This window comes from Varanus komodoensis, unplaced genomic scaffold (genome assembly GCF_004798865.1).
Source record: "Varanus komodoensis strain SLA01 unplaced genomic scaffold, ASM479886v1 scaffold5, whole genome shotgun sequence".
In the NCBI taxonomy this organism is placed as follows: domain Eukaryota; kingdom Metazoa; phylum Chordata; class Lepidosauria; order Squamata; family Varanidae; genus Varanus; species Varanus komodoensis.
In genome coordinates this window covers 10,593,793-10,609,047 of record NW_025336087.1, presented here as the reverse complement: position 1 = coordinate 10,609,047, position 15,255 = coordinate 10,593,793, and the positions used below count along the sequence as shown (strand labels likewise).

Genomic DNA, 15,255 nt, shown 5'->3' with positions numbered 1-15,255 from the left:
TGTTCACACCACTTTTGAAAGCTTCTAATGAGTGTAGTAGTAATGTTAATTATGCAAATACAGATTACATATATGAGTTTTAATTTGTTTTTTTAGGAACTGCAACCTAATTATGGGGATTTCAGTTCAGTTCCAATTTGGTTATTTTGTTCTTATGAACTATAGCGTTACATGTATGAAATGATAGTATGGAAAGTCTGATATTTAAATAAGTTCTGTAGTTATTTGTTCTTGTTCTATAGTGAGTATATGGGTGTTGGTTCATGAAAAGAAAACTTGAGCCGTATTCTGCTGTATTTTCTTCCTGTTGATCCCTCCCTGCCCTGCACATTTCTCTTCCTACAATATCCCAGGTGTTGGGGGACTGAATATTTGCAATACCAAGCATTTTCTGCTTCAGAACGCTCCCAATGCAATTTAGACCCTAATCTTCCAGGGTTTAAAATTTTTCTAGAAGATTCCTCAAGTAGAACAGGGTCCATGCTGCATGAGTTCAGCTTCCAATATCTGGGAGTACTGCAAGAGGCCAGTGATGGTGAAGCCAACAGACTTCATAGCCACTCTCTCCACCTGAAGTAGTAATTGCACTGAGAGGAGAAAAACTGAATATACTTTAATCTTGTACATTTGCTCCTTATGTATTCATTTTGCCACATATTTTCAACTGAAATAAAATATTGACATATTTTGCATGCACATTCAAATAGTAAGGGCTGTGAATTATTTCAGATGAATCAGAAGACTGAAGCAAGACATATACTCGGCTTACTCCAAAGACACTTCTGTAGGAAACTTTGTAAGTTCTAGACACTGCTATAGTGAAATTGTTGATAATGGTTTATGATATTTGCTAATGGGAAATAAAAACTTGAAAAGATTTAAATAATTATTGCTAAACTTTTATGTGCTTGAGAGGCCTTGATCTAGACTTGTGAGTAATTGCAATGTAGTCAGATACATGCCTTTAAAAATATTAGTTGATATTTTTGTCTATTTTTTATGAAAAATAGTTTGTAAGACACTTTTGGTATATTTTACTGAGAAGCAGAATATATTTCTTTTCTCACCTTCCACCTGCAAAGTATATTTCAGACATTCAGTAAATTCACTCATGACTTTTAAGTCGCGCTGAGATCAACCACAGCTACTCTCATCAGGTGATACCAGTTTGGCAGCTTGCCATGACTTGTTTCTCCCTCCGCTGCTTTCAGCCCTCCTTGTTTCTTCATTCCCTGCATCAGCACCCTTTCTTCAATTAGACCTTCACCACTAGAGTTGTTGGCTTACAAGACCACCTCTTCTCTTGTATCAGATTGAAGGGATTTAAGTTTCTGAGCCCTGGTGAATATGGGAATGCATTTGCAAACAGAATATATAAAGTCTCTGTAAGAGCACCTTTTGCTGTTGGGCCCAGGATAGCCATATCCCCACTCTTGTCAATTTCACCCTCTTCAGGAAGCCCAACTTGCTACTGCCTCTTAGATCATTTCACCAAAAAAATAAAACAATCAAAAATTATATGAGTGTCCAAGAATGGGAATGAGTTTGCATTTTTGTAAACATTTGCGGAGCTGTCTTGCACAAAACCTCAAAGCCATCTCTCTGCTACGTAGCCAAGGGTACTGCTGTCTCCCTTTTGCCAGTGTTCTTCTATCCTCTATCTCAGTGCTTCCCTCGTTAGCAAACAGCTTTTCAAGGGTGCATCATGTTCTACTGAAGTAATAATATCTGCCCATAAAGCTTATTCTCTCCTGCAGCCCCCAGCTAGTCTCACCCCCTCACCTTTATGATGGTTGTTTCAGTCCACTGCTTTCTGTTGCTGGCTGTCAGATGTACATGAGTGGTACAAAGCAGTGAGCAAGATCACTAAACATATGAACATTTCAATGCAGAATAGGGGCTATGTGGGTAAATATATGCACATTTCAAGGAAGGTGAATGAGGCAGATTGTTAAATATTTGCAAATTGCATATTTATTTATTTAATTTCTATGCCGTCATATGCATAGCCTCAGGACAGCTCACAACAAAATAAATAACCTTATAAATACAATTAATATTCAATAATAAACATTAAATTATTCAATTGATTAATTTTTTCAAAATTAAAAGAAATTAAAAGAAGAAAAGAAAGATATGACTGGTTAATATTTCTTATTAAAATTATTAATTTAACTATTAAAATGATGGGTAAATAAGAAGAACTTTACCTGACACCGGAAAGAGTAGAGAGTAGAGCATAGCAGAACAGTATAATTGAGGAAAGCACTACAGCATTTCTAGCATGGGACATTCACTCCTGTGCTTTTGTGCATAAATGAAAAAAGTTTGAATATGTTCAGTTTCATGTGGCTTTTCTTCAAGAGTTTTATACAGTAAAATTAAAAATATATCCTGAGGCAAGTGTGTTAAGAAGGGAGAAACACTAGTGAGATTCTGATGAGTAGTAGTGATCTTTGTTGCTCTAGATGGATGGTTCTCTAGTTGTTCCCAACAACCCATGATGAAATTGTCCTTCTGGGTTTGGATGTCATAAAAAACCATCTTTAGAACTATCTATTGTAAACAACCTTCTGTTACAAGCCATAGATTCTCAGTATGACTTGATTGTGAAAAACAATTCAAAATAGAAAGCACCTCCAAATTCAGACATTACATTAAACTACCCTCCAGCTACTTATGTCAACACCACTTATGGCTTAGTGTGATATGTGAACCAGTTTATTGTTCTGTGGCATTATAATGCAAATTAGTTTTCTTTCACATAAGTAAGCCTCAGCTTCACAGATAAAGCATATTTTCGAACTTGGATCAGTAATACAGAGCAATTCTTAGGCTTAATTGGGGTTATTGACCATTATAAAAAGGAAAAGTACTACTTTTCTTTTCCCCAAACCCCAGTTTTATGCAGTGTTTTCCTCCATGCATCCTCTGCAAGTTTGGGTTTGACTTTCAGGACAATATCCTGGAACTAGGACTCCTTTTTCTCATGCCAGATCACTTACTCAGGGAAATACTGAATTGGTGTCTTCATAAAAAAGCAAAATTTGTCCACATGTAGAAGATCTAGAGTGTGTGTATTAGGAAAAGGAAAGGCCCAATGCAATACATGTGCTATCTCATAGTAATTTTAAAGCCTTCTAATTCTGGCAAAGGGTGAGGAACACTGGCCAAAAGTGCAAGATAATGGACTGTTGGCTTACCCATAACAATTGACTATTGGCATCATCCTTTTCTTCTGAACAAAGTAGGATAGTGCAGTGAGAGGATCTTAGCTATATTAAATATTGCCTGAAATGTCACAAGCGATGGCATCCCTTCAGACATAGAAGTAAGTACATCAAATTAATGTATTCAATTGAACTTTTGTATCCTTTCTTCACTGGCCCCATAAAACCAACTCAAGCTGCAAGATTGTCCTGATACTGGAAACGGAGGAGTGGCTCAAACAGACATCCTGAATTACTAAACTCCTGCTCTAATGCACCATAGTGCAATAGTATACCTAAATGCCTCCCAAGGATAAATGAGTATGATAAGCAGGCTTATCATCAGAAAGTTATGTTAGCAGTGGCTTCGGGTTGTGGTATAATTTTTTAAAGTTTTTTGCTCTGTCTTGTCTATGTAATGCAAGGAGAATATGTAATGCAGGACTGCTTTATGCACGAATTGGCCCTCATAAGACAACCCTTAGTCAAAGCTAAATTTGGATTCTGGTAAAGTATGCTTTGTAAAATTTGACAGTTATAACTTAACACATTTGACAAGAGTAAAACTTGAATGTTTCTATGCATTGAGACAGAGAGAGAGTCTGTCTGTCTGTCTTACCTACCCAATCTCCATCATATGGGCTTAGCCTCGTATTTAGTTGCTGGCATTAATCCATGTATCTTCCTGATGGTTTTAACAGCTGCAGCCTTTTCTATTACTTGGAAATTAACGGTATATGATGATTGATAACTGTTAAATTCATGAATGGATGGAAACAACTACACTGGTATCTCGGCTCACAAATGCCTCAGTTCACGACCAAATCGGGTTGTGAACAGAAATTTCTGAAAAATTTTGCCTCAGGTCGCAAACTCCTCATCAGGTGACGATCGCGATTGTACCCGTCCCCCCCAGCATACCCATGATCACGCCTGTCTCCTCCCCAGCACACCTGCGATCGTGCCCATCTCCCCCCCAGCGTGCCCACAATCGTGTCCATCTCCCCCCCAGCATGCCCATGATTGTGCCCATCCCCCCCCCAGTGCTCCCACAATCATACCCATCTGTGGCCGTGATTATGGTTGTGCTTTGAGGGGGAGATGGCTGCGCTCGTGCTTGGGGTGTGGGGTGAGATGGCTGTGATCTTTGTTGTTCTTTGTCACTTTGCTTCAAATTTTTGTGATTAAAAAAATAGTTACAGTATGGATTAACCTTATTTACATTGAATCTTATGAGAAAATTTGACTTAGCTCATGACCAATTTGGGTCACGACCAGATTCCTGGAATGGATTAAGTTCATGAGCCAAGGTACCACTGTACTTGAAATGTATTCATGTTTGGTGTAATGTATGTAGCATAAGGGCTGCTTATAGCGTAAAACCCTACTTACATCTGACCTGTGTGAAACTGCATAAGAAATGTCTGTATTTTTGCCCACTGCAAATTATTCTGTTAAATGACAAAAGACTTTTTCCTGCCACTCCCAGCAAACTACATTGAGAGACCTCAACTGATTCGCGCAAAAGTGCCAATAGTGAAGTTCAGGGACAAAGTCAGGCAAGTATCTGTAACAATCATGTTTTTAAATCTTTGTTCTGGAAGCAATTAAAATATATTGGATGCAATTATGCTAAGTGCTTTTTCAGTATTTGGGGGCAGTCAGTAACAATGGGAAATGAGTCAAATGTGAACCCAATGATCCATACATTTCCTTGGGACTTGAAGATGTGCATTACTTTTTCTGTCATTCTGTGGTGCTCCCTTTCTATGTCTTTTATTTATAGTGAAGTGCTGTCAGTATGATGCCTGCCTTACTTTCTCTGATAAAACTGGCTTCCATTTACCATTTTAATAAAATGAAAATGGACTTCAGGCAATGATACTTTTTAGGGGAGGACATGAGGTACCCCTGACTCAGAAGAGGCAGATAAATTTTAAGAATGGAGGGGCAGGAGAGGGGCAGGGTGTGGCTTTCCTTTCTGCTACATACATCACTGAGAGGATAAACTCCACCTGAAGCCCATATGTGCCCAAAATATAACCTATCATGTTTACATATGCATCTGATCCACATTATTCATAAAAGATACATGTTTCTGTTTGTTTCTGCAGATTATGCCATTTATCCTGATCCTTTAAGTCCTTGCTTCCATATCTTTTCACTCATTAAAATAAGTTTTTAAAATAAAATTTACAGGCACCAGGCACTATTCATTGTCCTATAATTCAGTGGTAGAAATCTGTGTTGCATGCAGAAAGACCCAGGTTCAATCTCTGGCATTTCTTAATTAAAAGATTCAGGTAGTGATGAGAGAGTTGTTTGCATGAGACCCTGAATAATTGCTGCCAATGAAAGTGGACTGGGATAGACAACCTGGTGTTTTGCAGCTGTTTTAGGAGTTGCAGTCCAAATAGTCTAGAGGGCTCCAGGTTCCCTACTCTTGGAGTAGACAATACCATGCTGGATTGGTCAGTCTTACATGGGATAAGACACCTTCCTATGTTTCTTAAACAAATGTACGTTATATTAATAGAAGACATGACAGAGTGCAGTAGTAAAATAACCATCCTATTTTTCAAAATAGGCATCTAATATTTTTCCTGCAATGCAGAACTGTAACACAATATATTCAATTTTGCAAGATAAGTTTTGATTAAAATTTACATTAGCTACATGGTGTCTACCTTGAGTGCTAAAGAACCCCCACCCCCGGCTCCCATTTCTGTTGTGGAAAGTCCCCACTTTTCCACAGCATTCCCAGTTGATTTAATACCAGTGATTAAGTGCCTTTTCCTGCTGTTCTTTAGCTTTTTACTATTAACAATAGAGTAAATTTGTTTATTTTCAGTGTCACTACTACTCAAGGTCTTTCAGGATTTCTTGATAATCTCAATAAAGTGTATCTTTATTATAACTTGCTCCTGTCAGAGGCTTTGGTTTCCAACTAAGATCAATCCATTATACTTACTTTAATTATATTAAGTTGTTCAGTTGTACTTTAGAATTCATTAGAATCCATTTTCCCAGGACCTTGATAAATGATGTGTCTGCTATGGAGCAAATTGAGAGTCAGGTTGTGAGCCGCACTTAATCCTTGCCTGTGTTTTGCAGCTGAACATATAAAGCAGTGTGTGCCTTTGAACTAAAGCCAACTGCATTTCCTTCACTATTGACTATTCTAACTGCATGATCTAGAATTCAGGGGCAAAAATGCCAAAACAGTGTGCACCTGGATTAGGATGCTATGAATACCTGCTTTTAAAAAGTCTACAAATAAAAGGTATAAATCCAGTGCAAGTTTAGAAGATGAAAAAAGGCACAAACAGGCCTTTTTTCCTTTTTAAGCTTGCACATGATTCCATATTTAGACATTCATTTCTAATTTGGTTTACATACCAAGTTATGCTTCTGCTTTTCATTTATGGTAATATAGATATGCATTACTAAAGAATGGAAATGGTATTATACAGAAAATTTGCACATGGTTAAGCAGAGATACTTCTGGAAAGTTCAATATATCCTTATGTCTTGTGATTAGACATGTGTTCAAGGCTTTCCAGTGTTAGCTTTCTATCCTGAGCATGTATAGCCACTCTGGAAAAATGTGTAGCAGCTGTACAATCCCAGTCAAGTGGGAAATGCTTCATGGTAGAAAGAACACTGAGTTTATTGCTCAACTACTTTATTTCAGGGTACAGAAGACAGCATCCTGTTCCAAGACATGTTAGTGTTCAACACCAATTTTTAAGATTAGTGACACTAAAAACAAAGTACTAGGCATATTTTTCTTTTCCATCCACATGAAACTCTGATTGTGTTCTAACAATAGAAATAGACTTACCTTTGAAAAGCAAAACATTTCAAATTTGTGTTTTATAACCTAGTATAACCTAGATGTATTTGTAAAATGGTTGTATAAACTTGTCTTATTTTTTCTCCCCACCTACCCCAGCTGTGTGGAGTTTGACTTGAATGTAAACAATGTTGCAGGAATAAGAAATACATTCCTTTTGAGAACCTATGCATACAGTAAGTGTACATTTTATTACAAATTTGAGCCATGTTCAAGGAGGTTTTGTAATAAGTACCTGAATTTCATTACTATGAGGTATATTTTAGCAGCTGTAGTATTCTGTATTTACCACATAATAAGACAGAATAGCATAAATTGGGTCTAATATAACTTAATAATTTACTTATTGATTTCTACTACTGTTTTTCCTTTCATTGATTCCTTTCAATACAGCTGCTACTACAATTCAGACCTGCAGCACAATGTTCATATGGAATATCCCTGTTCAGGAGGTCTGCCAGCATTGGTTTTTCCAGGTTATTTATTCTGTTACCCTCCTAGCTTTCAGGTGTTTTCTCAAGTAGCACAACATCCTGTGTCTACTCAGTTCTTCTGAGCTGTTTTGGTATTTCCTGTTAAGGTTTTTTCAAAATATCCTTTGCATTTCTGCAAATGGTGATTTTCCCCAAGTCTGCTGGTATGATTTTCTTGTGTCTGGATGGTGCTGTTTCGGCTAAGTAAGCGTATGCATTTGAAGAATAAATTCACTATAACCAAGTTCATTCTCTCTCTTTCTGTCTGTGTGCATGTAAGTAATGTACATGGTGTTTGACAGAACATAAGCTAAAAGACAGGCTTTTCTCCAAGCAGCTTACCAACTTTAATTTAAACAGTGAGTATGCTGTAGAGAAAGGTGAGGAAAGGGAGAGTTCAGGATAACAAAACAGATGAATGTGAAAGAAATAAGAAATAAATTCTACTAAGTACCACATGGGTAAGCCAAAAGCCTTATGATAAAAGTGAGTATTGAGAGAAGTGGATCCATATTAGTAGGAAGAGTTCTGTGGATTACGCCATTGCAAGAGAGAATGGGCACAAACTGTTTTAACAGTAAGAGATCTTTGGGTAGCCATAGCTTTTCAGTAGGTGATATGTCTAGTAAAAGTATGTGGAATTGAGAAGGTAGTGTTGCATTAGCTAAAAGTTTTTCACTAGACAAGCACCTAATTGATCTGTCTAAAATCTTTATCTTGTTTGCAGTTGAGAGTCGAGTGCGTCCATTAGTGCTGGTTGTAAAGAAGTGGGCAAGCTTTCATGGCATAAACGATGCCAGTCGAGGCACTTTAAACAGCTATAGTCTTGTGCTGATGGTTTTGCACTATTTACAAAGTAAGTATGGTTTTAACTTCGGGAATGGCTTTTCTCCTGAACATATCTTTATCATTAACAAGTGTTCTAGAACTGCTAGGGATAGCTTTAGATACAGTGGGTTTTCTTGCTTTTATGACCCTCACTTACTGCCACATTCTTGGTACATGTCCATTGAAGAGATTTATTTTCCTGTTAAAACATAGCCAGGGTAAGGTAGACTTATTTTTTCATTCTTAGATTTTTTAAAATATTCTTCTGTGAACTACTGTATTAGTATGCATGAAAAAATATTGTAGCATGATTTCTGGATTTCTTACTGTCTCTTAAATACAACTAACAGCAAGAAACAAGTTAGAAAATATGCCATTCACCAACAGACTTGTAATTAAGTGTAATTAATGGTGGAATCTAAAGTAGATGAGCAGCTAGCTAATCCTGCCTGTTTATTATACATTCCTTTAGCCCTTATGTTCAAGGAGTTTCAAGCTTTATTCCTATTCTTAAATATGCTATAAGATCACCAATTGTTACAGCCATTTAATAGATGGAGAACTGAGAAGACTGTGGCTATCAATGTTGCAGGTTATATGATGAATCATTCCACAGTTTGTTCACTATGCTGGCTTCTGCCTGTTTCCACTTTGTGTTTGTGTCATAACTCTGGATGTTTCTCCCTCAATAACCCAGAGTTATTTGGGTTGGGATATGAAAGGGAAGTACCCGAGCCTGGAGCATTGCTGGATTTTTTTTTAGCACCCCAGAAGTGGGTGTCATTTGTGAGCCAGCAGGCATTCATGAACAATTCATGATTTGAAAATCATAGATTCTTTTATCATGTCAACTGGGTCAGCGAGTTCATGTTACAGGAAAGATTTGATTCCAGCCAGGTCATTTTTTAAAAACTGCACCATGCTTTTTCTCTATTTTTCAACTATGTCTTGTATATCTAGAGCTTGGTTCCTTCTGGTGAAATCCAACATGATAGTAGAAGTTTGCTAAGGGAACTTTCTCCTCCTCCCTTCCCCACTGCAGCTGTCCAGGGTACCCCAGAATTTACTCAAGAGGGTTTTCACAGCATTCAGGAATAGATATTGAAAAAGTTTAGGGAAAATCATCTCCCCTGGTTCTGTTGATGGAACTGCTTCTGCTAGCAGAATAACCCATACATTTAAATAGTTAAATTCAGTGTTCTGTAAACAGACATTACATAATGGGATTTCCCCCTTCCCTCCCTCCCCCTATACTCCTCTCATATCTGCTCTGGAGGGTCAGCCAACCCCCCAGAACAGATGTAAGTAGTGCATGGAAGGCTGTTGGTGGAAGGGAAACCATACTGTCAGCGCTCTCTCTCACTCCCCCTCCCACGAGTTTGTTGAAGGGAACTCAAGATAACATTGTGACAAAAAACATCAAACATTTTCTGATCTTGCTTTGGCAGGTTATTTTGTTGCAGAAGTCCTAATTGTACTATATAGGAAAGATTGTATAGAAGTAACTTCTTCTCTGCATCTGTTTGCCTTGTATTACAGAAGCTTTCATTAACAGATAGAAGGTAGTTGTTCTATGTGTGGTTATTCATGAGCATTAGGGCTCAATCCTAAACATATTTAGACTGAAAAAGGTCCTACAGCTTATAGCATTTTCTAGCCTCCTTGGCTAGCTAGGGTATAATAGGGAGTTGGAGGACTTGTTTTCTGTCTAAACAGGCATGGGATTGATCCCTTAACCTTCTTAAACTATAGTCCATAATAGCTATACAGTAGCAATAAACCAGAGTTCTGTTAATAAATTGGTAAGCATCCTTTTCATAATAGTCTCCCTGGTATTCTTAGGGTGCTTGTTGAAATATAACAAAAAATTGGATGAAAGTGTCTTGAATTCTAGGATTCAAAAACAGATTTTTTAAAAAACAAATGTGAGGAGAGTCTTATAAACAATAGAAATAAGATGGACTTCATTCATTTATACCTTTTCTCAAAGAATGAAAAGGTTGGAGCACTAAAGTGATATCATACCCATTTTGTATTTTGATGCCTATTGTTATCTAATCTACTGTTTTGAATTTAAATGCTGCCTTTTAGTTGTATTTTATTTTAAATGTTTACTTTGCAAATTGTCTTGAAGAGTCTGCAACATGAAGGGAAAGAAGAAACATTCTAAACAGATAAAAGTAATATTGTTACTTCTGGTAATAGCAAATGGAGCTGCACTTTTTATAATCTTCTCTATTAGACCAGTTAAGTATTTTGACACTCCAGTTTAGAAGATCATTGCCCCAATCCAACTGGTGAATGCTCACTAAAATGTCTGCTTGTTTTCAACTACAAAACTGAATTGGAACAGAATGGACAATTTTAAAAGTACATTGTGTTAATCATGTGACTCAATGGAAGATGAACATTGCTAAAATGGACATATATAGTTACCATGCATTATTTGTAAGGCAATAGTTACAATATTTATTTGGTTGTGGGTTACCTGTAGGTATATTAAAAAGAGATGTATATAACTAGGAAGATAATTCTTATTCAGTATTCATTTTGACAGTGATGGTTCGTTGGGGGCAAATTGTGCTTCCTGTCCAAAAAATCAGGTAATATTAGGCATCATTCACAGCTTCATCATATTTTGATAGTTCATGATTTACATTTCCACTGCAGAAGCCTAAAAGTTACTGTTATCTAGAATGAATTAAAATGTATTCATAGTGAAAAATGTCCACCTGCCCTTATATAAACATCAAATACCCGTATGTTACAAACTTAAGCTTACATGAGTAACTTTCATATCCTAGAATGTTTAACCACATTTCAATAAAATTTATGGAAGTAATTCTGTTTAATTTAAAAGGCCTAGAAGTTTACATTTAGAGTAAGCAATTTATCCTAGACCTTCAGTTCACACCACTGGTGTAGCTGGTATGTTGTTTTCTGTGAAGTACGTGAATCACAGCAACTTTAAACTTTTTTTTTATAGCCCTACCTGAACCTATCCTTCCATCCCTCCAAAAAAATTACCCAGTAAGTGCTTCTTATAAATTACTACATAATATGTTTATTTCAAATTTATTACCTTCAATATGAATGTTGCTATTTAACTATTAAATTTGGGTAATGGCAAAATATGCCTGTGAGCGTGTTTGTTGGATCGCTACAATGAGCCATCACTGTGTGCCTCTGTGCATAAAGTTCCCCTGCAGGCTGACCTTTGTTTCATACAAACTATTTTTTTACAGGTCAATATTAATTATGTTCCGTTGCTAGGAAGTAAGTGCCATTTATTTCCATGGAACTTACTTCCAATTAAGTGGGCTTAGGATTGCAGCCCATTTTTTCAAATGTGCTGTTCTACTTTATGGTCTGATCTGCATGTAAGGGATGTCTATATAAGATCTCTTGCCGCCTCCTACTGTTTTAGATATTAATGTTCTGTATCCCTTTTACTTTGGCGTTGTAGTCTACATACTTTTGAAGTTACATCTTATTACCAGTCATATCTGTGTACCTCAGTATCATGTTAAGCAAGTTCACTTTTGAGCTGTGTGGATAAGGATTGTTTGTTCTTCCTCCCCCTTAGATAGTTCAACTTTTTTGGCATGCGTGTGGTTGCATACTTGTTGCATTAAATGACATAGTTGCCACAGACCTGTGCAGGTGGCAACAAGCAAGGAATCTGCTGTGGATCAGATGGAAAGCTATCTGACGTAATGACCTAAATCTCATGGAAGTGGTGAACTCATGTATGGGCTATATCATTTTGGATTGCAAGTGGAGGCTTACATGACTGAATGATCCTCCATACAAAATCCCTGCACAAAGAAAGCTAAGCATGTCTGGAACAAATTTAGTTTTCTTATGCTAAGAGTTCTTTGTTCTACCACCTCATACTAGACCACTTCCTGACTATAAGTTTGAATGCAATATCTTGTTTGAAGCATCTAGTGTTGCCCAGATGTGTTGGATAGAAATTATAGCCCAAGACATCTGGAGGGCGACAGATTGGGGAAGAGGGATCAAAAGGTTTCATTCCTTTCAAAAAGACCAAATTATATTATTAAGTTGATTACAGCATGTTTAGAAGTCCTTTTCTAAGGAAATTCTGCAGTATATTTTGAGTTTCCCCTCTTGCCCATTTCTGTGCTGTATGCCTCTTGGCAACTGAGTTAATAGCAGTAAACACTTGGGGAGTTTGCCAGCGTTACCAATTCTAGTTAGTCCGTTCTAACTAAGACCTTTCTGGTGCCATAAAGAGTAAGAAATGGCTGTGGGCCACAGCTAACTTTGTCAGGTTAATGGAGTGGTCACATGAATGTTGAGGGTGTGTGTGTGTGTGTGTGAGAGAGAGAGAGAGAGAGAGAGAGACTGACACACAAAATGGAGAAAGGAAGCAGCTCTTGTGTTCTTTTGTTCTCAAAGCAAGACTAAAAAGCAATGCATGAAGGCTGTAGGCGTGATTTAGAACTACCCAGAATACACATGAATACAAAATCTAATGTAATTAATAAGGATATTCCCCAACAGAGTCTTATGGGCATTACTTTTCCATAATTAGCTGTATTTAGAATTAAAATGGTTGTGCTGTACCATATTTCATAGAGTTACATTATTCAGCAACTCCCTTTCATATGGGTAAGATGCAGAAATTCAATTTAGCAAAGGAATCTTCTAATATTAAATGTCCTTTAATTGGTGCCACTACACATTTTATTTCTTCCTGTTCATCATAGCTAGATTAATAATTTCTTAATCTCCAGAGTGTGTGTGTTCCCATGGAAGGGGAGTTAATTACTGGTTTACTTGCATTTAAAAATATTCAGTGCTATTTTACTGTTGTTATTTTATAGTAAGCTATTTTACTGTTTAAAAAAATCAAAAGAGAAAAAAAATCAAAGGAATTCCATAATTAACTCTTCTTTTCTACAGAAATTTATGTATGCAACATGAATGAATAAAGAATGGCAATTTCAAATAAAGGGTTAATTGTTTTTATACTTTGTTGTAAACCATCTAGCTGTAGGTGGTATAGAAATGAAATGAAACTAAATGAATACTGCTATTACTACAACTACTACTACTAATAGTAATATGGGAGCTACCTCACTTGAACCAGTTGTGTTACATAGCACTTCATATGTTCTTCAATTCAGAGACTCACCTGACAAAAGTAAAAACATGAAGAAGGTATTGCAGTTTGTTTGAAGACTGTTAATAACTCAATTAACTTCACTTTTGGGGAAAAAAAATTCTGTGCGCATTGCATGCTATTTTTAACAGAGGGGGTTAAAGATTAATTAAAATTGGTGTTAAAGAGTTCTGTGTTGCCTTAAAATTGGTGTTAAAGAGTTCTGTGTTGGCAACTAATTTGGTAATTCCTTTTGTTGTAAGATATTGCTGTCTTTTTGAAAGCTAAATATTGGATATAGTCTGCAGCAAAGAAGATCTTAAACCTTAATACACGTAGGCTGAACCAAAGACATTCTTCTTAGTAAGTTTTTTTTAAAGAAATGAAATATTTTCTGTTGCCCTCTGCAACTTGTGTAGAATGTTATATATTACATGAACATATATATGGTGTCTTGTAGAAGTACTCACTCCCGCTTTGACTTATACATGTTTTGCTGTGTTACACCGTGAAATGTATTGTATTGGCATTATTACCACTTCATATATCCAACATACTGAATACTTCGAAGGTGCAAAATATTTTTATTGTGGCACAAAAGTTAAGCAAACAAAAACTTGCACTATGTTGCTTATATAAGCCTTCATCCCCTTTGCTATGACATGCCTAAATAAGCTCTGATGCAACCCACTGCCTCCAGAAGTCAGTGTCCGTAGTTGAGTGGATTCCATGCATGTGCAATTCCATGCCATATGGTCTCAAATGAAATACATCTGTTTATGGAAGCCCCAGAATGGAGGATGTATCTAAAGAAACAGCATTATGCAGAGCAAAGAGCTGTCAAAACAGCTCTAGCATTAAGTTGTACAGAAGCGCCAATCAGGGTTCAGTTATTTAAAAAAAACCTTTGAATATTGGTTGGACCAACATTAAATCCATTATTTTAAAATAGAAAGGATATGGTTCAACTACAATTCTGCCTAGAGGCTAGATAAGGAGGACATTAGTCAGAAACCCAAAGAGAGCCCAATGGTAAATTTGGAGGAACTAGAGCAGGAGTCTCAAACTCAACTTACCTGGGGGCCGCTTGAAGTAGAGTCTGGGTGAGGCTGGGCCGCATCAAGTATTCCACCACCGCAGTGGTGGTGGGCTGCTCATCCTGTGGCCGGCCCGGGCGCCGCCGGCACTTTGAAGGCCGCAGGGCCCCTCCCCCATGCCCCACCTGTCCTGGCAATTGGCCTGCGGGCCGCGAGTTTGAGACCCCTGAACTAGAGAGGACAGCAGCTAAGATGTGAAAAACCATCCATGGGATAACTATCATCCCGATAAGGCTCAGGTTTATGGAAAAGTTTCTGAGGGAGAGTGGCAAGAAGAAAGCCATTGCTGAAATAAACCAATATTAAATTCTATTGGAGTTGGCAAAAAGGCATGTGGGAGACACAGCAAACATGAGTTGTCTGGTCCAATGAGACAGAAATCAAACATTCTGACTGTGCTGTGTGTGGTGGAAAGACAACAGTGCTCATTGCTTGTTTCAGTCTGCAGAGGATCTGGGGCTGGAATGCAAGTTGACCTTTCAGCAGGACAATGACCTTAAATGCATAGCCAAAGTAACAGTGAAGTGGTTTAGAAACAATTTTAAAATGCTTGAGTCCCAATCAAATCTCATACCTTAGACCAATCAAACATCTATAGTAGGACTTTAAAGTTGCTCTTTCCCAAAGCCTGCCATCCAGCTGGACTGAGCAAGAACAATTT

At 37.3% G+C, this 15,255-nt stretch overlaps 1 protein-coding gene across 2 annotated transcripts in view; it reads left to right on the top strand.

The window, feature by feature from the left end:
• Positions 1–15,255, top strand: part of TENT2 (terminal nucleotidyltransferase 2) — a 48,099-nt gene that overhangs the window by 15,949 nt on the left and 16,895 nt on the right. For both annotated transcript variants that reach the window (XR_006416244.1, XM_044445922.1), the window contains exons 7-11: positions 730–796; positions 4,699–4,768; positions 7,165–7,241; positions 8,266–8,394; positions 11,353–11,396. Coding sequence is in view for 1 of the 2 variants with exons in the window: in XM_044445922.1 (XP_044301857.1) it covers positions 730–796; positions 4,699–4,768; positions 7,165–7,241; positions 8,266–8,394; positions 11,353–11,396 (387 nt within the window). In the remaining variant the exon portion in view is untranslated. The remainder of the gene's footprint in view (positions 1–729; positions 797–4,698; positions 4,769–7,164; positions 7,242–8,265; positions 8,395–11,352; positions 11,397–15,255) is intronic.